This window comes from Podarcis filfolensis (assembly GCF_964270895.1).
Source record: "Podarcis filfolensis genome assembly, chromosome: 10".
Lineage (NCBI taxonomy): Eukaryota > Metazoa > Chordata > Lepidosauria > Squamata > Lacertidae > Podarcis > Podarcis filfolensis.
Genome location: NC_139612.1, coordinates 33565819 through 33589459, shown reverse-complemented (window position 1 = coordinate 33589459; position 23641 = coordinate 33565819). Strand labels below are relative to the sequence as shown.

At 40.9% G+C, this 23641-nt stretch overlaps 3 protein-coding genes and 1 long non-coding RNA gene across 6 annotated transcripts; 2 read left to right on the top strand and 2 right to left on the bottom strand.

The window, feature by feature from the left end:
- LOC310743949 (GLIPR1-like protein 1) lies at positions 1 to 6586 on the bottom strand. Of its 3 annotated transcripts, XM_083574711.1 has the most exons (7): positions 6322 to 6585; positions 4975 to 5220; positions 3239 to 3345; positions 2446 to 2495; positions 1017 to 1105; positions 538 to 570; positions 1 to 452 (listed from the first exon to the last, which is right to left on the bottom strand). In XM_083574711.1, the coding sequence occupies exons 1-7, from the start codon at positions 6502 to 6504 to the stop codon at positions 378 to 380; spliced, it is 783 nt and encodes a 260-aa protein (XP_083430837.1). In that variant the 5' UTR covers positions 6505 to 6585; the 3' UTR covers positions 1 to 377. The 3 variants fall into 3 exon arrangements, with proteins under 3 accessions (XP_083430837.1, XP_083430838.1, XP_083430836.1); XM_083574712.1 differs by lacking the exon at positions 3239 to 3345 and having other exon boundaries at positions 6322 to 6586; XM_083574710.1 differs by lacking the exon at positions 2446 to 2495 and having other exon boundaries at positions 6322 to 6581.
- A 122-nt stretch (positions 6587 to 6708) lies between these two features.
- Positions 6709 to 7482, top strand: LOC310744017. The gene is made up of 2 exons (XR_014539347.1): positions 6709 to 7037; positions 7070 to 7482. It is a non-coding gene; the product is annotated as an uncharacterized lncRNA (long non-coding RNA).
- Positions 7483 to 8171: 689 nt separating this feature from the next.
- LOC310743947 (glioma pathogenesis-related protein 1-like) lies at positions 8172 to 15584 on the bottom strand (the record flags this gene model as incomplete). Its single annotated transcript, XM_083574708.1, has 6 exons — positions 8172 to 8563; positions 8653 to 8682; positions 10093 to 10175; positions 12745 to 12851; positions 13167 to 13412; positions 15405 to 15584. 6 exons carry the CDS (start codon positions 15582 to 15584, stop codon positions 8397 to 8399), a joined length of 813 nt encoding a protein of 270 aa, XP_083430834.1. The 3' UTR covers positions 8172 to 8396.
- A 413-nt stretch (positions 15585 to 15997) lies between these two features.
- On the top strand, positions 15998 to 22802 carry CCDC107 (coiled-coil domain containing 107; the record flags this gene model as incomplete). Its single annotated transcript, XM_083574687.1, has 6 exons — positions 15998 to 16340; positions 17520 to 17725; positions 19157 to 19223; positions 19897 to 19987; positions 21040 to 21149; positions 22268 to 22802. 6 exons carry the CDS (start codon positions 15998 to 16000, stop codon positions 22555 to 22557), a joined length of 1107 nt encoding a protein of 368 aa, XP_083430813.1. The 3' UTR covers positions 22558 to 22802.
- Between the last annotated feature and the right edge of the window lie 839 nt (positions 22803 to 23641).

Genomic DNA, 23641 nt, shown 5'->3' with positions numbered 1-23641 from the left:
TTTTAATATGCTTGATCTTTATTTTTTACATGGTATTTAACATACAATATATGACCATATATTTTATATTATATTAATATCTTACAGACTTAAAAATATTCACAATGAATCAATATGAAACAGAACTTTTTACAATTTTGAAAAAAAACACAAAATATGATATGAAGCAATAAAACAAGCCAAATTTAGTTTTACAATATAAAACACAAGAAAATAATATTAGCATTTGTGTTAATGTGCTCTGTTAGCTAAGATACTCAAAGAAAATGGTTGTGTGTTTTATGTGCATATTGGAGATTAATGTTTTAAATTTAAACCTGGATAACGTAATTTTAAGTAGTAAACAACTGCAAATGCTACAAACATTAATAATGGCCTTAAAACTGCAACAGCAATACAGGATTCATCACAGGTAATGTGGAAATCATACGGTGGATTCCATCGTTTATAATCTATATTTTAAAAAAAGAAGGTAATTTTTACTGAATGTGAATTTTGCTCTAAATTTAAACAACAAAATAAAAATGTAATACATACTCTCACTCCTTTCTTTATCACGTTCAGAATTTCCTGGAAAAGAGAGAAAATACATATAACAAGCAAAAGAAAGCTTTAAAAATGTTACTATTTTACCTTGGGTTTATTTTCTGTCATATAATGGAAGAGTATTTCCTCGGGTTACATACGCTTCAGGTTACAGACTCCGCTAACCCAGAAATAGTACCTCGGGTTATGAACTTTGCTTCAGGATGAGAACAGAAATCGTACAGTGGCGGCGCAGCAGCAGCAGGAGGCACCATAGGCTAAAGTGGTGTTTCAGGTTAAGAACAGTTTCAGGTTAAGAACGGACGTCCGGAACGAATTAAGCATTTATCCCAAGGTACCACTGTATTGTATTTGTAGTTTTTAAAGGTACGCTGCAAGTCACTTATTCCCCCCCCAGATGTGTTAAGCAATATAGAAATTATCTAAATAAATACATTTTTAAAAATATGATAGTTTATCATCATACTTACTGCAGAGTTGATTTTGACAAGTGTCTCCTTCTGGGCACTTGCTACATGATGATCCTCTTTTATAAGGACGAACGCCCCGGTAATTGCCCCTAAAGAACAAAATATTATGTAACATTATGTATTCAGTACACAAAGCTAAACTGAAAATTAAAATGCAAGCTACTGGTCATATAATTAAAGATTTTAGATGTAACGAATAAGTTGTCTAGGTCTGGGGGCCAAATGCAGCCTTCCAGGCCTCTCCATCTGGTCCTTGAATTTTTCCAAGGGCCTCATCAGCCCTACCTCTGCACTCTTGAATGATTTTTCTGGCTGTAATGAGTCCTTGAACTGTGATCATGCCTCTTACTTATGGTGATGGGTGTTTGTCTGGCTTTTGTCTGGATGGAAGCCTACTGTACAAAGGTAAAAGTCACATCCATTATTCTTCCTATTTTTGTCTCTGGCCCTACCCATCACTGTCATGCAGTTCCTGTAAAATTGTCTGAGAGGGAATGCAATCCTAGGTATAAAGGCATCAACACACAAGACCAAATATCACAGTGGAGTATGTTGAGCTGGAAGAGGTGACAAGTCTTTGAATGTGAAGGAATGGATATAAAAACTGACTTACACAGAAGAGAGCTGCCAAATATATTTAGGTATTATGCCTAGTTCAGACACACCATTGCCTTTGGTCACTACAATCTGGATCTCATACAGAGAATACTGAAGTGGTCCAAGTCACCCTGGTAACAATGCTCTCAAATGAGTGGTCTTACATTGTGAAGTTATTTAAGTTACCTTATCACCTTTCACACTATTCACTTGAACACTCTTGCAAGGGTCAGCCAGCTATAGAAACACCTGTGCTTGAACAAAGGTTAAAGCTTTCCGAAATAATCTTAAGGAAACAGATGTAAGGGATCGATTCTTTCATTTGATCAGAGATACAAATGACTTGTGCTCGATGCTGTAAATGTCCTGACAAACAGACATGTCTCAAAATTGTACTTTTGTGTTATAAAAATCAACAGTAGCAATAAATAAAAGCAAGACATATACATCTGTAAACAATGGTGGAAAGGTTGTGGGTGGCAAACATCATTTAGATATCCTGATAAGATAGTGCTGGAAAGGAGTGTGTGGTGCACGTTGGCACAAATGATGTGGCAAAATGTAGTCATGAGGTCCTGGCAGCAAAATTTTTATTGCTAGGTGGGAAAACCAGGCCCTTCAAGATAGATTTCTTTCAAATGCTTCTCATTCCTTGCACAGGGCCAGCTAGACAGGTGGATTTGCAGTGGTGGATTTGTTAATGTTTCAGGACAAGCCAGACATGCTTAAAAAGGGACCACTCTAACAAGAATGGACGCAGGCAGTTGGCATTTAAAATCAAAAGGCTGACTGACCAGTTTTTATAAGGAATATCCAGTTCAGGACAGCTCACCTCCCAGGAATGATGAAAAACTTGAATGTCCAAATGGGAATGGACTGGAGCTAGGAATTGTACAGGGGAAGTACAGGGGAACATGACAGCAATTCAGAGGCCAAAGAACATTAGGGCAAAATGCAGATGTCAAAGACATTTGTAGAGAGACACCATGTATAAAGTATGTATATGCTAATGCTGGAAGGCTCTGACTTCAGAGGGCTGTCAGCACAATCTAGCTGATGTCCCGCACAATGACGCTTGCTGAATTTTATGTCCCAACCTCCTATTTGTGGTAGCAGTGCTACTCCTGTCTTCTTTTCACCTGCAGGCCCCTTTTCTCCTACACTCCTCCTACCAGCTGTTCTATTTTTTTAATGTTTAAAAGCATTCTTTGCTGCCATGATAGTAGTGGCAGCAGTAATGGTTTCTCCACCACCACCTTTTTACCCTCAAAAAGGGTAAAAAGAGGGTCTTTTGCAGAATCTGACCATTCATTATATATATATTGGCAAAGGGTCCATGAAGTAGGAGTTACTGAAGTCACAAAAACAACCCTTGCAATGATAACCCTTGCATTTGGTTTCACATTTGTTGTTTGCAGATGATTTGAAACCCCTGGTGAAAAGTCCCCCCCCCAAAAAAAAAGCTTATAAAGATGTTTGATGTCATATGTACTGTCCTGTGATGGCAGCGGAGGGGAAGCTCTACCTAACAGGCCTGATTTCCTCCAAATCACCTGTAGCTGCCCATCACATGAATTTTAGACTGCTAAGTGTCAACACACTCTCTTTAGCATTTGTTAACTTACGCTGGAGCATAATTGCACACGAAATGCAAAACATTTCTCTCTCCATCTGTTGCTCGAGAGCAGTAAACAATAGCACAGCCAACCTTGTAAGAATCAGCCCAAACAACCTGGAAAGGATATGTTTTATTATATAAGATAAAGGTACAAGTTGTGTTAATAGTTACCATTTCTAGCAATCAGCTTCTCTCCACATTCCTGCCCTCACTTGGCATTTGGCTATAGGCATCTTTATATTATATAAGAATTCAAAGCTTATATTCAAGTACCCTAATCTGGTTGGTCACTGTGAAAATGCTTAACTAGATGGACCACGGGTGTTTGTCTTATGTTCTTAAAATATATATGTAAAACATATTCCGAATAGGATTCCTCACAAGAAAAGGGAAAAGTTGACAGTTATGATGTAAAATGGCGTATGATTTCTGCTCATCTTGAGCGATGGAAATATAGTATCTAAAATTACGGTAAATATTCATTGCTCATTCATTGCTCAAGGTGAGCAACTGTGTTGATCATTGCCTGTGCCAGGGAAATATGTAACCAAAATATTTGTGAGGATAAAATAATGGTTCTCCAATATAAAGCAACAGAACACTATCCCCAATTGAATATTTAATTATTATTGATTTTGATGCAATTGATAGAGAAGGATGCTACAAACTCAGTATGTTGTGTTACAAAGAGACATTTGTTAGGAAATATCATGCCCTACCAAACTTCAACAGATCCACACACTAACTTTTAATGTTTTGTTTTAGAATAATAGCATGGCTATTGAATAAAACACCTTTGGGCTTCCTGCCCTATTTGTCAGTAATTTGTGCTGATAGCTTAGCAATTATTTCTACTGAATTTGGGTTGTTACAGTTGTTAATCAGTATTATCAAACTGCTTTGTGCAACTTTAACAAACAAGGGGTACAAAAGTACTACAAACAAATGTTTAATATTTATTTTGGAGTTGTTTGTCTGCTGTGTGTCATGACCAAGGGGGTCATTTCTTTGTAAATTATACCTTTGTTGCTTTTTGCATGGGTAAACTACACACCTGCAAAGAGCAGAACAGGACATTAAAAGAAGGGTTGTCTTAAGACAATTTGCCTTTAATTCTCATGGTAAGAACTTGCCATGCATAAGCCCTGCAACACTTAGTGCTGGCCCATTGCTAGTAGCTCAGAGTTTTTATAGATGTTAGAACTTCTAGCTATTCAAAAAACCCTACAGAACTGAAACTGAAGTGGGGACCATTTTCTGAAAGTTGTCAATTAATTAACTTCAAGCATTCAATGCATTTTATAAGTAAGCAGTTTCTATTGTGATGGTAGGAATATGATTATTTCACAAAGTATGATTACAGAGGTCACTTCCAGACGGCCTGTTTAATGAATGTTCAACCTGATTTGTTTGAAGATTTGATAGTGTTGGCTATTTAATTAGCATTCATCCTGATTTATTTGTGGAGAGATTATTAGACAGCATTGTGTGAAGCAAATGTTATGCCTCACTTTCCAGGGCATTTCCCCATCACTTTTCTGACTGCAAAAAGTCCAGTCTTTTGGGGAAGCAGGTTTTTTTTTGCAAGAGCTCCAAATTAACTTTAATTGCACAGCTTGAATTTGCCAGGATGTGACTGAATCACATCAAAATATGACAGTCTGGAAGCATCCAGAGTCTCAAATTACTCAAGTTCTTTAAGTTTTGGTTAAAATTTTCTAAGCAGATGAAGATGAAACTTACCTGAGTATAATGACCACATACTTTGGAACATGTGTGGTCATCGTAGGTATAGTATTGTACTTCACTGTAAAATGCATTAATGGCAGCAGCAGCATTAAATGGTTGGCTGGAGGCAGATCCCCGCCATATATTTTCTCCAAATGGCTGATATTTAGTTTCAGGGTGGACTTTTCTGTTTGGATTATGTCCAAAAATGCATTTCCGTCCCCATGCTCTCGCTATTTTAGCTAAACCTAGATCAAAACTCTGCAAAACAGAAAAGTATCATGCACACAGCTTTTAATAACATTTCCCACTTCTAATGGATAACACGTCTTCAGTCTCACTAAAACAAACAAGTTCTGCCCCCTTTTAATTGTTTAGTTATGTTTTTAGATGGTTTTATTGAATGTGCTTAATTGGTTTTAATGTTAGTCACTTTGCCTTCCCTTTATGATCTTATCTCTCACACTGGTAGATCCTTTACTTAAATATTACTTCACTGGCACCAGTAAGTATAATACCTGCCGGGCTTTTAAAGAGCCAGCTATCTATTCTCATTCTACCATGTGAATTACACATACAGCTTTCAGAGGCGGGTCAAAGGGCGTTAACGCCAAAAGAAAAGAAAACTACCAGTGACTATTCTCAGCCTCGAGCTGCTGCGGTTACTTCGCAATCTGAGGCAGAAAACCTCACCAGGGTCCTTCATCCCTTCCCAGATATAACCACCACAATGAGCTGCCTGAGACCTAGTTACTGAAGAAGTGTGCACACACACGGAAGCTCATACCAAGAACAAACTTAGTTGGCGGGTGGTGCTGTGGGTTAAACCACAGAGCCTAGGGCTTGCTGATCAGAAGTTTGGCGGTTCAAATCCCCGCGACGGGGTGAGCTCCCGTTGTTTGGTCCCAGCTCCTGCCAACCTAGCAGTTCGAAAGCACGTCAAAGTGCAAGTAGATAAATAGGTACCACTCCGACGGGAAAGTAAACAGCGTTTTCATGCGCTGCTCTGGTTCACCAGAAGCGGCTCAGTCATGCTGGTCACATGACCCAGAAGCTGTACGCCGGCTCCCTCGGCCAGTAAAGCAAGATGAGCGCCGCAACCCCAGAGTCGGCCACGACTGGACCTAATGGTCAGGGGTCCCTTTACCTTTTAAGGTGCTACTGAAAGGAACTTTTTTGTTGTTGTTCTGCCTGAGACCGTCATCTTACAATGCCCAAAGGCGTGACCTGAAGGATCTGCCTTTTTAAACCGCAGGCAAGGAGCCCTCCGAAAGAAAAGGTGGCGGCGGGTTCAATGGGAAGCGCCCAACTGGAAACGAGGGCTCTCCTTTCCTCCTCCCACCCCGCGCCCGGGACACCCACCATGAACAGCATGTTGGAAGCGGGGGGCTGGACTTGGCTGCGGTGATCGTTGTGCGCGTTAATATACTCGTCGATGAAGGTCTTGTTGGTGATTTTGGGATAGGTGGCGAATTTCTGCGCGCCGCGCACGCCCTCGACGGCGAGCAGCCCCAGCACGACGGCGCACGGCCAGAAGCGCCTCATGGCTGCGGCGAGGAGTTAGGGACGCGCGCGGAGAGACCGTTGCTCCCTAACGGCCTCAGGCGGCGCTACTGCCTCCCGCCCCGGTGCCGAACCCCCGCCCTCCACTTAGAACGCTTCCGCCGTTCCTTTGCTTGGTTGTGACCCCACCAGCTGCCGAGCTCCACCTGCACGGACGAGACTCGCACCGAGATGTTAAGTGCGGAGCTCAGAAACCTCTTGCTGCTTTAAACAGCACCAGCCATTCTCGAGGCTCTACCTCCATCTCCGGAACGATTCTCTTTCCCGGTTTGTGCACTGGGCCTCTTCCCGCTCTCCTCTCTTTTTAAAGGGGACATTTGCGGGTCCTTTTCTATCTCTCCTCTCTGTCTCCCCCGCTATTTCAGTCCATACATATGCGAATTGGCTACTGTGGTTGTGTTAAATCCATCTGAACTGTGGTTCAGCTGAAATGCTGCGGGGGAAGCGGGTACTCTTTACTGGCGAATCCCAAGCAATTCCATTCAGAAGCTACTTGAGCCTAAGTCATGCTTTCAGTGCTGGTCTTCATCAGCTGGACTCTTATCAGGTCTTAATATATATATATATTTAAGTGTTTTTCAGGTGGCTATGACAGAATGCTGCAGTCGCAGATGAATTCAGAGAGTTCGGACAGCAAAACCTGCCAAAGCATCCAAAAAAGGATTGCAATGGAGGAGTTCAACTTGAAGACTCAGTGCAGTGGAATGGCAAATTCTTTGCTTTAATACTCATGCTCTTGGTGTGGGGAGCATTTGTTGTTCAGTCAACATGTGCAACATGTACAACTCCCATTACCCCTGAGGACAGGTCCTGGTAGGGAAGGATGATGGGAGTTGTAGTCCAACAACAGCTGGGGACCCAAGTTTGGGAAACCCTGGACTAGAAGATAGCCAGTGCTCCACACTCTCTCCACTCCTCCCCAAGAGAAACACATTCAAATAAATTAAAAGTTTAAAACTAGACTTTGAAAAGAGACATTGCTAAAAGAGAGAAAGCATTTTTGATCTACCTTAATATACATCCAAAATTGTGCTGTTATAAGGAGATCTAAGTGGAAGGACTTACATCTTGTTATGGATATTATATACAGAATATTTTTTTTACATAATTTATATCCTGCACTTTCAACATAAATTCATGGCCCCAGGGCAGCTAACAGTACTAAAAAACTATTTTTAAAAACCCTTCAATTTAACAACTGATAATAATAAAGTTAATAAACTAAAGCAGCCACAGCCCATTCAAATAGACAGTAAAATCAAACTCTTTTAAGTTAAAATGTTTATACTAGCAGTTTTTGAAAGCCTGGGAAAACAAATATTTTCCCTGTTGCTGAAATGGTAGTAAATGCAATTTCCAGGCAGGCTTCCTTGGGGACAACATTCCAAAGATGGGAAGCCACAACAGAATACGCCCTCATATAGTGTAATACATATTGAATAGAACTGGAGGTAAGAGTGAGTGGAGAAATGTATGTGCATCTGCAGCAGCACAACTGAACGCCTTAATTTGCCCCAGCTGCAACAAAATTGGTCTTTCCCACATAGGTCTTTACAGCCACAGCAGGTGATGCAACCTTCCAACAGCTTGACCTCACCCCCAAAGGCACACTGCTTCATTGTCTCCTGAGACAGACAGATGCCAACCAATTTAATACGCTTAATTTTTATTTGTACAAAATATTCAAGATAACCATATATTTTATTTTAAATTTATCTTTCCAGTTTAAAAATACTTAATATTACATTAATATGTAACAGATAAATTTATACAGTTTGAGAAAACACAAAATAACATGTGAAACAATGCAGCAAAGCAAATCTACTTTAATATAAAATGCAGGAATATAATCTTTATCATTCATGTAAATATGCTCAGTAACCTATCCTAGTATTCAAAACTAAACCTGGATAATGGAGTTTTAAGATGTAAACAGCTACAAATGCTACAAACATTAATAATGGCCTTAAAACTGCAACAGCGATGCAGAAGTCATCACATATAAACTTGATTTTAGAGGTTGGATGCCATCGTGAATAGCCTATTTTTTTTAAAAAAATAAAAAAGTTTCACTGAATTTGAATTTTGTTCTTTAAGTAAATTAAAGTATAAAACAAATGTAATACATACGGTTGTTTACTTTTTCGCGTTCAGAATTTCCTGCAAAAGGGAAATAGTTGTAACAAGTGAAAAAAGGCTTTTAAAATGTTAGCATTTTGCTATGAGTTTTTATTTTCAGCCATATGACAGGAAACGTGAAAGCATTTCCATTAAATTTCAGCATCCAAAATGTACAGTGATTTATTTGATAAATACCTGGTAAGTTGAAAGCCCCCCTCCTTACCCCAAGTCTATTAGGTTTTAAGTTAAGAGTAAGGTGAGTAACCAATTTTAATAACAAAATTACAGTGAAATTCTGCCACCACCACTGCCCGCCAATACTGATGACTTGAAGGCTCAGACTGTAGTCTATCTGCTGTCCTGCCTATAACCTTTTTTCTATAATCTGGAAGCTGAAAGGAAGAAGGTACAATCATACCTCGAGTTAAATGTGCTTCTGGTTGAGCCCGTTCGAGTTGCGCTCCACAGCAACCAGGAAGTAACGGAGTGCGTTACTTCCGGGTTTCACTGCTCGCGCATGCGCAGACGCTCAAAATGACGTCACGCGCATGTGCGGAAGCGGCAAAATGTGACCCGCACACGCATGCCGTTGCATCTTCCGTTCCATTCGGGATGCGAACGGGGCTCCGGAACGGATCCCGTTCGCATCCCGAGGTACCACTGTATTTTATTTGGTTTTCAGTAATACCTTGTCCAGAGGTACACAGTGGTGGCTACCACCACAATCATTAGACACCTTTCAAAACCACAGAGACATGGGCAAAGTACAGGTAATAACAGGCAATAATTTGTGTATGCAGTAACCAACAGATACGTAATAATTTTTGATGAGCTAGCAACAGGGAGCACTGTGTTTTCTCACTTACCTTTTGCTCTAATCAAAAGGCACTCTATGTATCCTTGCAATCACATACTTTTATAAGATATAGTCATGTGTAAAGCTTTAAACCTGAACACCAATTAATCAGTAAAATATCTGAATGTGATTTCTTGAATCATGAACAGAACTACTAATAGGTATAATGGAATGTTCCCTTTTGTTTCTCTACACTAGCTCAGTACTAGTATTGACAACAATATTTTAAGGACCACTTTTCAGGAATGACTGAAAATGCAGCTTTGTAGTCTATAGCACCCAGAGACACTGACTTCCTATGAGATCCCTCTCAAAAGAACCTAGGTCACCTATATTAAGGAAGGAAGCAACTGTTATCTCTCTACTGCAACAGTGCACCAAAGCACAATCATTCCCCTTTTCCCAAAGGATTGACTGACATGGGACAAAGCAAAGAGGTGAATACCAGAACACTACTCGCCTTTCCTGCGTTCCATGCCTTAAGCACATTAGAATGTCCTTCTAGAGATGATACAAATGGAACTCAAAAACCAACATATTTGATGGTTTAAATAATCTTTATCATGAACATTTGCATCATTCACTATACTTACTACAGAGTCTATTTTGACACCTGTCTTCTGGGCAGTTACTACATGGCCTTCCTGGTTTATATGGTTGAATTCCAACTTCCATCCTAAAGAACAAAAGTTTATTAAAGTAATAACAAATTAAGTACACAAAGTTACTGAAAATTAAAACGAAGGCTATGATAAATATAATAAAAGTTACAGATGCTAACAAACTGTGAAGAGTGGACAACCTCAGTCCTGGGTGCTGAATGCATCCCTCTAATCCTTTCCTGGCTTTACAATTCTGCCTGGGCCACACTCCCTTCCAGCTTTGCACTGGCCGAAAGACTAAGAAATGTGGATATGAACAGGTTATAGAGACCTCTGGCTTTTCATGGCTGGCAGGAGTGACCAGTATGGTGCTGCAGACCTACCCTTCTGATACAGTACTGACATCACTGCCGCTTAAGAGGATGAAGCAAAGGCAAGATTGGGTTGTGAGGGAACAGCAGTGGAGTAAATCCGGTGGTTTTGCTGGTGCACCCATTTAACCAAAATCTTGCTGTTGCCCTGTCAAAGTGCCAGTGTCACCAGTATTGGCTCTGCAACACTGATCTATTTGCTTGGGTCTCTCTTGGTCACTGGAACATGGCCTACTGTGCAAAGGTAAATGTTTCATCTACTGCCATGCCCTCTTTTGCCTCTGGCCCCACTCACTGTAGGTATAATGCCCCAGAAGTTCACCTGTGAGCGAGTGCAGCCCTCATGTAGGGGATTGGATTGGTGACCTACAAGGTTTGTGTAGTAAAGTTGCAAAAGGGTATCTGTGGTATTATTATTTATTAACTTTAGTTGCTTGTTACCTAAAGGTCTCCAAGTGACTTGCAATACTGTTAAAAACACAAAAAATGGTCTCCTGTAGTAGTCAAAACTACAAAAAGTGCCATTGTAAAAAAATTATTTTAATCTAAGTTTTCATGGACCAGAGCCCACTTCTTGGGTGCATGAAGCTGATTTGGTGATTCTCCTGGAATGTCAGGTATTTCGCCAGCACCTGGTACATGATTATTTAAGCGGAGATACTGAGGACTGAACCAAGAAGCTTCTTCATAGAAGGACGCATTTTATGACCGATGGCTCCTCCCTGCTAAGCAGACAACACACTACTTTTCCGTCTATAAGACTTCCCCATCTATAGGCTATGTTAATTTGATTGGGGGGAAGATGGCGGCTGTAACAACTTCTCCTTCATGAACCCTCCGGATTACAAACCTTTTATAGCCTTTTATAGCCTTTTACAGCCGTCTTTTTAGCTGTTTTTATTAGACTTTTAAATCATTTTACCTCTGTTAGAAGTTTTAATCGTTTTACTTCTATGGTTGGCCAATATACGTATCAACAAGGATATTCAAACCTTCTGCTGATTAGTAACGCCGCCTTGAAGATTGGGTTATGCTGAGCAGTGGAGGAGGAGTAGCAGAGGAGTTGCGGCCATAAAAGATAAGTTCTCTTTTGTCTCCGTTTACCTCTACTTTGAACCTCCGTAGTCAGTGAGACAGCGACAAAATGGTCATGACAAGCGACCAAGATCTGCTGAGAAAGGTTGTTCACCTCCAAGAGCAAAGCAGTCAAAGCTTGAATCTCCCCCACCATCTACTAACAATAACAGCATCTATAAGACGCCCCCTATTTTTGGGGACTCAAATTTAAGAAAATGGGGGGGGGGGAGATGTCTCAGAGTTGTTGAGTGACAGCCAATTGCAAACAGACCCTTCCCCAGCAAAAAAATTCTTACCCGACTGAAAAAAGCTGTCCACTGGCAATCACGCGTGTCCCAGAACAGCAGCCACCAATCATGGCAGCGACAGCCAATCAACAGCAGTGTTTGCTGCAGAAGCCAATCACCAACCCAATTAGAGAAGCAGCAGCCAATCCAAAGCAGCCCTTCTAGCAGCCAACAATTGTCGCTGACATGCTCCTGCTTGCAGCTGCAGCCAATCACCCGTCCACCCCATTCACTATCCTTCTATAAGACGAGGCAAGTTTTTGAACATAACTTTAGAGTAAAAAAACTTTGTCTTATACATGGAAGAGTACGGTACTTACAATACAATAAAATTTTAAACTACAGTTGTAACAGAACTAAAATTGTGAATGTCTTATTAATCACATTTTGTATGTCTAACCATTTGGATAACAGAAATAATTGTTAATCATAGAAATGGCTCGAAAACAGCAGTTGAGTATTCTGTTTGCTTTGCAATCAACAGTAAAAGACGCAATACATACATACAGTAAGAAAGCAATCCAACCTCCTTTACACCAGGCTAGGGAGGTTTGGATTAGGAAAGGGTGTACCTTTGCCCAGCCCTACAGGCCTGTCAGCTTCCTTCTGGTTGCTGCCAGTGGGGTGATGCCTGTGGGGTTCCCACTGATAGCAATTTTAAATGGGTGGGGAGGGACTGAGCTGCCACCTACACGCTGGCAGAGGCTGGCACAGTGATATGCTTGTCCTGTACTTTCTGTCCCAGTCATTGTGCATGGCAGAACTGCAGATGCACCAATGGTTCTATAGCTCTGTAAAGAGCAGTTAAGATTGCTCCTTAATTCAACTGTGAATACTCATGCAATTCTGCAAGTTAGAACACTTTGTGTAAACACAAGTTTGGATCTCTTTAACATTCATTAACTTACGATGGACCATAATTGCACACAAATGTCGCACTATTCCTCCTTCCATCTTGTGATCGATGACAGAGAATAACAGCACAGCCAACTTTATAAGTATTAGCCCAAACAACCTGGAAAAAAGTAGATTATATAATATAAACTACGTTATGTAATAATTCAGTTTCTCTTCAGACTCCTCCTCTCTTTATTGTCATTTGGCTAAAGGTACCTTTATGTTTTATGTTAGTATTCAATCATCCTGGTTGACTTGTAAATGGAATACTATTTCTGTTAATTTGGGGGTGATAACTGTTAAATCTTTGGTGTCTGATTAAGAGCTGTATTCATTATTTGCATGTGCCAGGAAAATGTCTAACCTTAAGGTGCTTCTGTTTCTGAAGATAGAAAAATGGTTGACAATCTGACCAGTGGATAATACAACTTACCTGAAGATAATGTCTACATATCATTTCACATGTGTTGCTGCTGTAGTTGTAGTTTCTTACTTCGTCATGAAATACTGAAATAGGAATAGCAGGATCAAATGGTTTACTTCTGGCAGGTGTCCTGTACATATTTTCTCCAAACGGCCTAAATGCGTATTCAGGGTGAATATTCTTAACTGGGTTATATTCAAATATGCATTTCTTTCCCCATTCTCTGGCTATTTTAGCTAAGGCGAGATCAAATGTCTGCAAAATACAAAAGTATCACACACAGCTATTAATTATTTTTGTTATACAGCTCTAGTAAATGTAACGATGTCACATTTTCATTTCAATCAAAATTCAGATTACAAGTCTTTCTTTCTGTTATGTACTGAGCTGAATCCTAGAACAATAGGATCCAGAATGTAGCAGTCTGATTGGTCTGCAGGAGCCACCCAATCCAGCTCCAGGTGGAAGTGAATCTGCGACCTGATTGGCCTGCAGGAGCAGCCAATCAGCCTTGTGGAAGAAGTGAATCTGCAACCTGATTGGCCTACAGGAGCAGCCCAGAATTAGCCAATCACACAGGGCCCATAGTGTAAATAATGTATATATAGCTAGACGTTTTGGGGAAAGTTTCATTCATTGCTACTACGAGCTGAATAAAGAGCATAAAATTCACGCTCAACTCTGAGTATATTTCACTTTCAATATCTTTTCCACCCAGCTCTCAAATAATGTCTTCCTTTACACATAAAAAAGGACATATGGCACAGCCCTCATTGGTGGATTTGTAGTGCCTTAGCACAATTCTGGATTTGCATGAAAATCAAAGTGAGGTAGGTGGAGCACACCCACCAATGAATGACCTGGCATGGGAAAACTGGTGGTTTAAAACAGCAGAAGTTAAAGTGAAGTGGAGATGGAGAGAACTGAGAGGAAAATAGTTTTAAAAACGACAGAGGTTTGAATAATGCAGGGATGGAGGGAAGGAAAATGGCAGTTTTAAACAATGACCAGGTGGGAAATTAGCAGTTGAAACCAAGGTTTGAGTACAGTGATATTATTCACTTCTGTGTTCTACCCATCTCTGCTACTCCTGGTTAAACACTTGTCTGGTCTTCTCACTGCCCTCAATAGCAGCCAACACTGGCTGCCCGAGGCAGGCACCTCCACTACCCCACTTGTAGGGCAGCCATGGTTTGCGTCTCAAAAACGTCCAATGCATAGCTGTCAACCTTTCCTTTTTTTGGCGGGAAATTCCCTTATTCCAGCGCCGTTTCCCAATGCTTCCCGCTGCTATCCCGGATTGTTAGATATCCCGTAGACTGTCCCTGGGACAGGTGAGGCTGCTGATCTCTTATTTTCAAATCTGAAAGTTGACAGCTATGGTCCAATGTTCATTGACTGTCCTTAAGATGTAGTGGATGACAGTGGGAGTTTCTCCCTTTCAGGGCCCAAGAGGAAGCCAGGGGGAGGGGTTTGCCTCTCCAGCGGCACCGCAAATTGTCTCAGCTCCCTTCATGGGTGTAGCCAGGAATTATTTTTTGGGAGGGGCAGCCTTTATTTTTTTTGGGTGGTGGTGGGGAACAGAACTGAGCTATCTGTGACACAATTGGGCAGAGTGAAGTATTCACATTTATTTCCCCAGGGCCGGATTTAGGTTTGATGAGGCCCTAACCTACTGAAGGTAATGGGGCCCTTTATATGTCCAGCTGTCCTTTGTCAACAACAAATTGTTGCTGTTTTTGTGTGTTGAATATGCTATATGGTAATTTACGGACCTAATAGGTATCTAAAGCCAGTGATATTTTAGGGAGCAGGCTAGCAGGTGCATTACTTACATCATAGGAGCCTACACAACACAAAACACTGTTGCTGTATGTAGGTTTTATTTCATTTGTTTTTTATCATATATTTTGGAAATGTACATCGTTTTTTTCCCCTTTAAATTTTTTTTAAGAGAGAGTGGGGCCCTAAGCTATAGCTCAGGCATAGGCAAACTCGGCCCTCCAGATGTTTTGGGACTCCAACTCCCATCATCCCTGGCCACTGGCCCTGTTAGCTAGGGATGGTCCTGTTAGCTAGGGATGATGGGAGTTGTAGTCCCAGAACACCTGGAGGGCCGAGTTTGCCTATGCTTGCTATAGCTTGTTTAGCTTATAGGTAGATCCGGCACTGCCCGCTACCTGCACACCCACACCCCGGCTAGGCCCACGGCTCCCTTTCCTCCTTCCACCCGCGCCGGGGACACACCATGTACAGCATGTTGGAAGCGGTGGGCTGGACTTTGGTGCGGAAGTTGTTGTGGGCGTCCACGTACTGACGGATAAAGTTCTGGTTAGTAATCTGGGGGTAGGCTTGGAAGTTCTGCTTGACGGGCTTCTCCTCGGGGACGACCAGCCCCAAGACGAGCCACGGCCACAACCGCCTCATGGCCGCCGCGCCCTGACAGGAACGCGCGGGCCGGGCGGAGCGCGCAGCGACCGTTGCCCTAACGGTCTCCGCCTCCTGGCTCCGCCCCCCAAGCCGCCTCGGGACGATGTATTCCCGCCCTCAGGAGGAGGAGGAGGCGGAGGCTCTGGCCACTTCGGGGCGCCGTTTCTATACAGTATAGGCAACCGGCAGAAGCCGCGCGGGTTTTCCCTTCATCAGAGAGCCGATAGGCCCATTAGCGTCAATGGGTCTAGCCCGAGTTCAGCTAGCTAACATCGCTCTCTAATTTCCTATGAAGAGCGTCACGAAGGCAAAAGGCGCTTCGGTTTCCCGTGTCGCCTGGAGCCCGAAAGGGGGCGCTAGAAAGGAAAAGCGGAGGCGTCGCGTGGCCGGAAGTTGCCCTTCCCACGTTAATGGTTTCCTTTCCCAACTTCCCTCTCTCCTGCGCTGCTGACTCTCGCTCTCCCCAGGAGGCTTGCCACCGTTACACGAGCCGTTCGACGATTCCCGGCTGGCCAAGGGTCTTTTGCCGCCCTCCGCTTCTCCTTTTGGTCGTTTCGTCCGCTGCTGCCGTTCTTGCTGTTCCTTTCACCGCTGCCGCCATGGTGCTGTCGTCGGTGCAGCAGGTGTTCATCTCCGTCTTGCTGGTGCTCTGCGTTTTCGTGGTGATGCCGAGGATGTTCGGCGGAAGCGGCAGGTCCCCGCGGGGGACCAAGGCCTCCCCTGGTCGCCACGATCCCCATCAGCAGCGCCACGGTATATGGTGTCGGCCACCTTCCCCTTCCCATCCCTGCAGTCCGGTTATAGAGGGAAACGAGGGAGCTTCATTAGACTAGTTAGCGAACTGTGTTTTTCTTTCAAGAGGATCCTTTTTCCAAGCAATCTTCCTTAAGTCCCGCCCCCATTTTAAAATATATTTTTTGCCGCAAAGGTATGGGTGATACTGGAGGAGAAAGGTGATGCTGGCCATTAACCGTCATTGGTGTCACTTATGTTATTAGTGTGCTACGAAACAGTTCCAACTTTTGGATGTTGCCTTCCCCCTTGAACTCATTAATTCTTTCTTCTTTTTCTTTTTTGAATAATAATATTTTGAGTTGTAGTATTGAATTAGTCCCAAGGAATGTGAAAAACTGGCGTTTTCTGCCTTTTATGCATACTGGGAAAGATAACTTCTAGGGCAGAATGAGGAAAAACCCACTTTTGTTTCTATGCTCTTAAAATTGATAAAGTCTTGGAAGATAAATATTTTCAAGGGGGAAACCTGGCTAACTTCCTTTTGGCCTAAAATCCATCAAGAAAATTAGAAATTAAAATTTCAGCCATTCCTATAGCAGCATTAGGTATGTCTCCTTAGTTCAGATTTAATCTATCCTAATCCCCCCCCTTTAATATACTAGTAGGCTCCATACTTCTGTTACTCTGCCAGTGTGTCAAAGCTTTGGGGAATGGGAAATGTGTTTTGTGCTTTAACTGAATGTTGCTCATAACTTGCTTTATTTGTTTATACTTTAATGTTGCTTTTCCATTGTAAGATGGCTAAAGTATAGCAGTCTTTCAAGCTCCAGCAAGACATAAAATCAAACAAAATGTCAACATATAGCACAAAATAAAATTAAAACATTCCCAGCCAATTCCTGTGTCTGATGTGACCGCAGAGCTCCATCTGCAAAGAGGAGACTCATAAGAGTTTTTAAGAGGGGCTAATTTTAAGTGTGGAGTGGAGAAGCCTCTTGTCATGTTCATTAGCATCAGCCAATCTCACACTATCGCATTGAGACTGTACCTGGATTTGCTTTCCACAGTGAAGCTGATTTCTCCATGCTGCAGAACAATTCTCTTCTTCACAGACTTGAGTGCTTCTCATTTTTTTTTTTAGTCTGTTTGTATGTGCATGTATGTATTACATGTATGTATGTATTATTTGTTTTTCAGGTGGATCTGAGAGAATCTTGCAGTCACAGATGAATTCAGAGGGTTCTGAAAGCAAAACATACCAAAGCATCCAACAAATGAGAAATGCAATGGAGAAGGAGATGAAGACTGAGCGGACTAGAGGGAATGGCAAAGACTTTGCTTTAACACTCATGCCCTTGTATGCTGTTGGTGTGGGTGTATTTGCTTTATACAAGTTCTTAAAGGTAACTATTAGTAAGCAAGAGAATTTATGATCCACGTAGTTGTACAGAACTGGGATTTGTTCAGTCATGTGCGTAATGATAATGACACTGCCATGCCCCACTCCCAAACAACTTTGGAACAATGCAGGAAAAGGTGATGATAATGATGCCTCTGCACATAGCTTTTAGAACAGTCTCTGTTCTGACTCAAAGCAGAAACAAGACAAGATTCGCTCACTGCGAGAGGTGACGTTACAGGGAACCAGGCAGAGGGCCCTCTCGGTAGTGACGTATGCCCTGTGGAATGTCCTCCCATCAGATGTCAGAGGAATTAACAACTATCTGACGTTTAGAAGACATCTGAAGGCAGCCCTGTTTAGGGAAGTTTTTAATGACTGATGTTTTAATGTATTTTTAATCTTTTGTTGGAAGCCACCCAGAGTGGCTGGGGAATCCCAGCCAGATGGACGGGGTAGAAATACAATATTATTATTATTATTATTATTATTATTATTATTATTAGGATGCCACATCCTCCCCTCACCATCCTATTCAGCTGAAACCCTCAAGTAGCTTCCTGCTCTATGCTCAAGCAGGCAGCAAAACAAACATATCAGCAAGCACAACCCTTGCCTAGGCAAATGATTGACTCCAAAAAGGAGAGAAGTCAACAGCAAAGCCAGTTGGAGTTGGAGGTGGTTGGGCCTGCATCGCAGGAAAGGGTGTCTACAGATAGGCAGTCACCTAGTCTGATAGTGGAAGTGGAAATGATAACCAAGTGGAGAAGTGTATTTCTCCAGCAACAGTTGAAATATGCATTGGCATACTGGGTTCTCCACAACAAGTTTGCAACCTGGTCATAAATATATGTATTTCCAGTATTGGAGCCCTTTGCTTTCTCAGGAAAGAATGAAATATAAATGCCTTAGGTTGGACTTGTAAATACTTTTATAGTCCAATAAATGTGGTTAGGAGTATAAGCAACAATTGTGTCTCCCAAAGGTTCTTCTATTAGAAAGGCTTTTGTGATATTAGAGAAATGTCTGTGTTGTATACAGAATTCAGATCACAAAAGGCAGTAGTGGGAATTTTAATCATTCTTAGGATTGTATCTGAAATAAATTATACTAAAATCGGTATGACTAAATCAGGAAAACTGAACTGTAAGTTAAAGCATTATGACTAGGAAGGGGCTAGTTTTCAGCCTAGTTCAACTGGAAATTTTGGATTGATGCTGGTTTTGTCATAGTGAAGTCAGTGAGAATAAAGAGGCTGAAACATAAATCAAGCAGATGGGGAAATATGTTTTGGATTACACTATATTTCCAAGATAAAGTATTATTACCTGCCTCGTGTCTTCACATTAATCCAAACGAGTGAAACGTTTTCTTGAGGTTTAGTTATTTTCAATATTAAAAGCTTTTGTGGTAAATTTTGTTTACTCTTTCATAGATGAAATCTCAAGAGGAAAGCTTATCCAAGCAAGAAAAAACTACAGAAGTTAAGACAAAAGAAACAGGTAGAAGTCGATTCAGAAATCTCCGGCCTAGAGATCTTTATCATACAGTTTGCACATAGTAGTTCAGGCAATCACACCTCAGCTTAAGAATCTTGATATATTTTTTCTACAGCGCTTCTGTTCCCCCGTTTGTGTGAGCAGCAATCAAATTGGTGGAACTGTATAATCTTAATTGCTTTTTGGGCTGCTGTTTTATGAGTCGAGTGCATTCATGAAAATGCATTCCACTCACTGCTTACTGATAGTTATGGCAAAGCTACTTTGTATCATTATTCCTTAGCACAGACTACAGCAATCTACTTTGGAGAACAGAATTCTTGCAAGTATTGATAATGTATGTATTTGGTTTTTAGGAAAAAATGTCTGCCAGATCAAATGCTGCTCATTTAATCAAATAAGTGAAGCTGTTTTTTCCTAGCCAATTTTGCTGGTAAAATGACCTTTTCAAATTTTCTCTGCATTGTATTATTTATAATGCAATCCCAATCATGTTTATCCTGAAGTAAATTCAGTGAAACTTGGTTTTTTTAAATATAAAAATAGATTTAGGATTACAGCCCTTGAATGCTTTAGTCCAGTTCCATAGCTCCTCTGGAAAAGTAGAAAAATAGATTATTGGTTTTTAAATACCTATTAGCAACACTGCTTTAAAAGTATTTGTTCTCACTTGTAGAACGCCAGCTTATGGAGTTGGAGCAACATCTAGCACAGACAGAGAAAATGTTAAATTCTTTATTGAATCAGTTAGATCCACTTTCAAGCTGGTGAGTATTTTGGTGGGGATTTGATTTAGTAATATTTCAGCTCTTGAGACAATTGTGAGTTGGTAAATGTGATTAAACATCACAAGAATATTAGCATGTGAATTGTTGTGCTGTCTCCATATTTTCTGCATTAACAATAATTGACTATATTAAAAATATTACTGGAACAATCTTTACATTCCCTTCCTAGACCCTAAATAGCATTTTGGTAATGTAGGCTACACAAGACTGGATGAGTAATTCAGATTTCAAGGTGCCAATATTAAGTTTTCTTCATACAGGCTTTTCATGCATTTGGAGTATTTATAGGTCTGAATATTTTACGACTGAAAAATAAATTACACCAGTATCACTTGAATGACCCATTTAAACATTTATTAGACTAATACAGTGGTACCTCGGGTTAAGTACTTAATTCGTTCCGGAGGTCCGTACTTAACCTGAAACCGTTCTTAACCTGAAGCACCACTTTAGCTAATGGGGCCTCCCGCTGCTGCCGCGCCGCCAGAGCACAATTTCTGTTCTCATCCTGAAGCAAAGTTCTTAACCTGAAGCACTATTTCTGGGTTAGCGGAGTCTGTAACCTGAAGCGTATGTAACCCGAGGTACCACTGTAGTGGTAGATAAGTAGATGAGAGTTTGAATATATCTTGGATCTCTTCTTTTGCATGTGTCTTGAGCAATATTACATAGGTACATTTATCGGCTTCTGCCCACATCATGGCAGACACAGTTAGATTTTGTGCCTGTATTATCAATACAGTGTTGTTTGCTTCTTTGCACTTGCCAGTTTGTGTCCTGTAGCTTTAATCTGGATTGCAGAATCCTGACAGCAGGAGAATTCCTATTGCTTCCTTGATGTGATGAAAGGTGGTCCCTAGTGACTGGCATAGTTGAAAGATGGTTCCACAGCCTGTCTGATTCTTAAGTGCTGTCATAAGAATATATCAGTGAGAGTTTTCTTATAAGAGGGCTAGAAAAAGAATTTTGGTGGCATATTAACAGCTGCTCTCTATTACTACCTGCTGACTTTTCAATTAATTTCATGTCAGCATTAATGCCTTGGCTTCGGAACAGAAAGATGAAATTATGGTACAGCTTGAGTCCATTAGGAAGCTGATGAAAGAAAGTGGATTGGACAAATCGACAATGAAACCAGAAGGTACTTACATCTTTAGTATGTTAAAATCACACTGTAATAACCCCTGCTTGAGACTCTGGCTGAAGGTTTTGCATATGATTTTGCGGGTCTTGACATATTTGTATGACTTGGTGGTATAGTGTAGTATTGTTCTTTCTAAGCAATTAGAGGGCACAGCATACCTTCCCATTAGAACACGGGTGGAGAAACCTTTTAGCCCAGCAGGCCAGATTGCTAATTGTCCCCACCTATGTTGGACAACTTCAACAGGCAGGCTGTCCTGCCAACCTGTCCCAAGTCCTTGTCCAGTAGTTTCCAAGTGTCTAACACTCAGCTGTTTGTTGGACACTTGGGAACCACAGTGCTGAGCATAGGGCTGGGAGCACAGTCATAGCTAATCTAACAGGCTTGAACTCACTGCCCATTGGCTGATAGGCTGTGACTTCAAACCTGCTTTCTGCATGAATCAGTGGTGCTATTGAGTTTGCCATGGAATACTTAGGCATGCAGCTGAACCAGCTGCACCGCTACCTGACCATATATGACCTAAGGCAGAACTTTCCAAACTGTGTCGCGACATGTGTGTCAGCTGTCATGTGTAGGGGTGTTGCGTGAACACTCCCTGCGCTCCTCCCAGCGCTGGAAAGAGGTTAGTTTAACCTCTGGTTTGCTAGTAAAACTGAATTACTGTCATGAAACGATGCATGTCTAAAAAGTGTGTCACCAACATGAAAAGTTTGGAAAGCTCTGACATAAGGTGTAGGGCAGATAGGTGTGGTTTGGGGAACACAGGAGAACAGGCCAAAGGTTGCCCACCCTTTCATTACATTATTAGTAGATGCAGATCTGCGGCTTCTATGGGGTTCCCCACTCATTTTTATAGAGGAAGGTGGGCCTGTGAATTATCTATATATTTGTTTAAGCTACAGAACAAAAGAAGCATTACTTATGATTTAATAGACAAGTTACAGAACTGTATACTTTAATGTAGTGTATACTGCCATCTATAATAAAGCTGGTCGCTCATTTGCAATTTTCTGATAGCAGCTTTGTTTTAATTATTATACAGACAGTGGACTTAATTATAATTTTAAATCTCCCATTTTCTTCCCTCCCCTCTTTTTTTTTTTAAAATTCAGATGTTAGCCACACGTGCCAAGAGAGGCTTGAAGATCTTATTCAGTCATTCAGTTCACATCCTGAGGCAGAGATGGGTGAGGGTGATAATGAAAACTGTGGGCATAAAGAGCTGTTTGAAGATATTGAGGAACACTGTGATGAAGAGGTGCATAAGCACTATGATCATGAGTTCTTGCTTAGACCACCGGAAGACCCAAAGAAGATGGAAGATGATGAAGTAACTGAGCAAGAAACAGCAGAACCAGAGACTGGGTTAAGACGACGTATTAAAAATGAATTAGGTAGATAAGATAAGTTATATTTAATAACTTGTGATGAATTATTGCACATATTATAATGCACTTTTAAATTATTATGGAACAGATTCACATTTGCTGCAATATGCATTGAAACAATATATTTATGAAACTTTTCTATTTATTCTATATAAAGGTATTTCTGTATATATTACCCTAAAAGCTCTATATAGTATTCCACTACACTGTAAAGATGCAATGTATTTTTTACAACTATTAAAGTCAAGGAATGGTAACAGATTATGTTGTATACATTTTTTTTCCAATTTCTTACTTTTCAAGTCTACATGTTTCACACGAATGTCTCCACAGAAAGGATTTGGAGCAAATACTGTGTACTGATAAGCAGTGAGTCCTGTTTTGTTTTTGTTTTTTTACTTTTGTTCTGAAACAACTGAAATACTCTGGAAAGTTTATACAATTCACTGTGGAAAGGTACTGTACTGGGATAACTTAGTTGGTAGAGCATGAGGCTCATGTTGGGTGAAAGATTCCTGCATTGCAGGGAGTTGGTTCCTTCCAACTGTACAATTCTATCTGTTACCCCAATCTTAATAATTTTTGCCAGGCTTCCTGAAAATTGTATTGAAAAACTGACTAGCTAACAACAGTGAAATGTAGTAACTTACCTGATGGGGTGTCATATAACCCATATTTAGGTGTAAGTGGACAAAAACAGATGAAAAATGTTCCCTATGTTTGAAATTTGAGGACAAATATTTCTTACTTATTTGATCCCTGCAAATACTATGAAGACAGAATTCTATGACAAATGTTTTTTAAATAGGGCTTCAGTAGGATTGAAGAAGTATTAATCATAGGTGGTTTTACATATAAGGATATAATAATAATAATCTTTTCCTTAGCAGGTCTTAAAATCATGTAAATGCATCCTCTGATGAGCAACAAAACATGACATATTACACATGTGTCATAATTTATTTAACAGAAATAAAGCTATATTTGAATTCACACTTGTGTATTCTACGTACAGTAAACTTAATTTCAAAATACTGTATCCATTACTGAGAGCAGCATAAAATACATTATGAGGGGGAAAACTTTTGTCAGGATAGA

What these genes read in the sequence shown, in the direction of transcription:
- LOC310743949 (XM_083574710.1), bottom strand. Translation starts at nt 6,504, where the DNA reads ATGAGGCGCTTCTGGCCGTGCGCCGTCGTGCTGGGGCTGCTCGCCGTC. An exon ending in CTTCCAACATGCTGTTCATG is followed by an intron (nt 5,221 to 6,321) that starts GTGGGTGTCCCG and finishes TCTGTTTTGCAG; the next exon opens with AGTTTTGATCTAGGTTTAGC. An exon ending in GTGTGCAATTATGCTCCAGC is followed by an intron (nt 1,106 to 3,238) that starts GTAAGTTAACAA and finishes TTTGTTCTTTAG; the next exon opens with GGGCAATTACCGGGGCGTTC.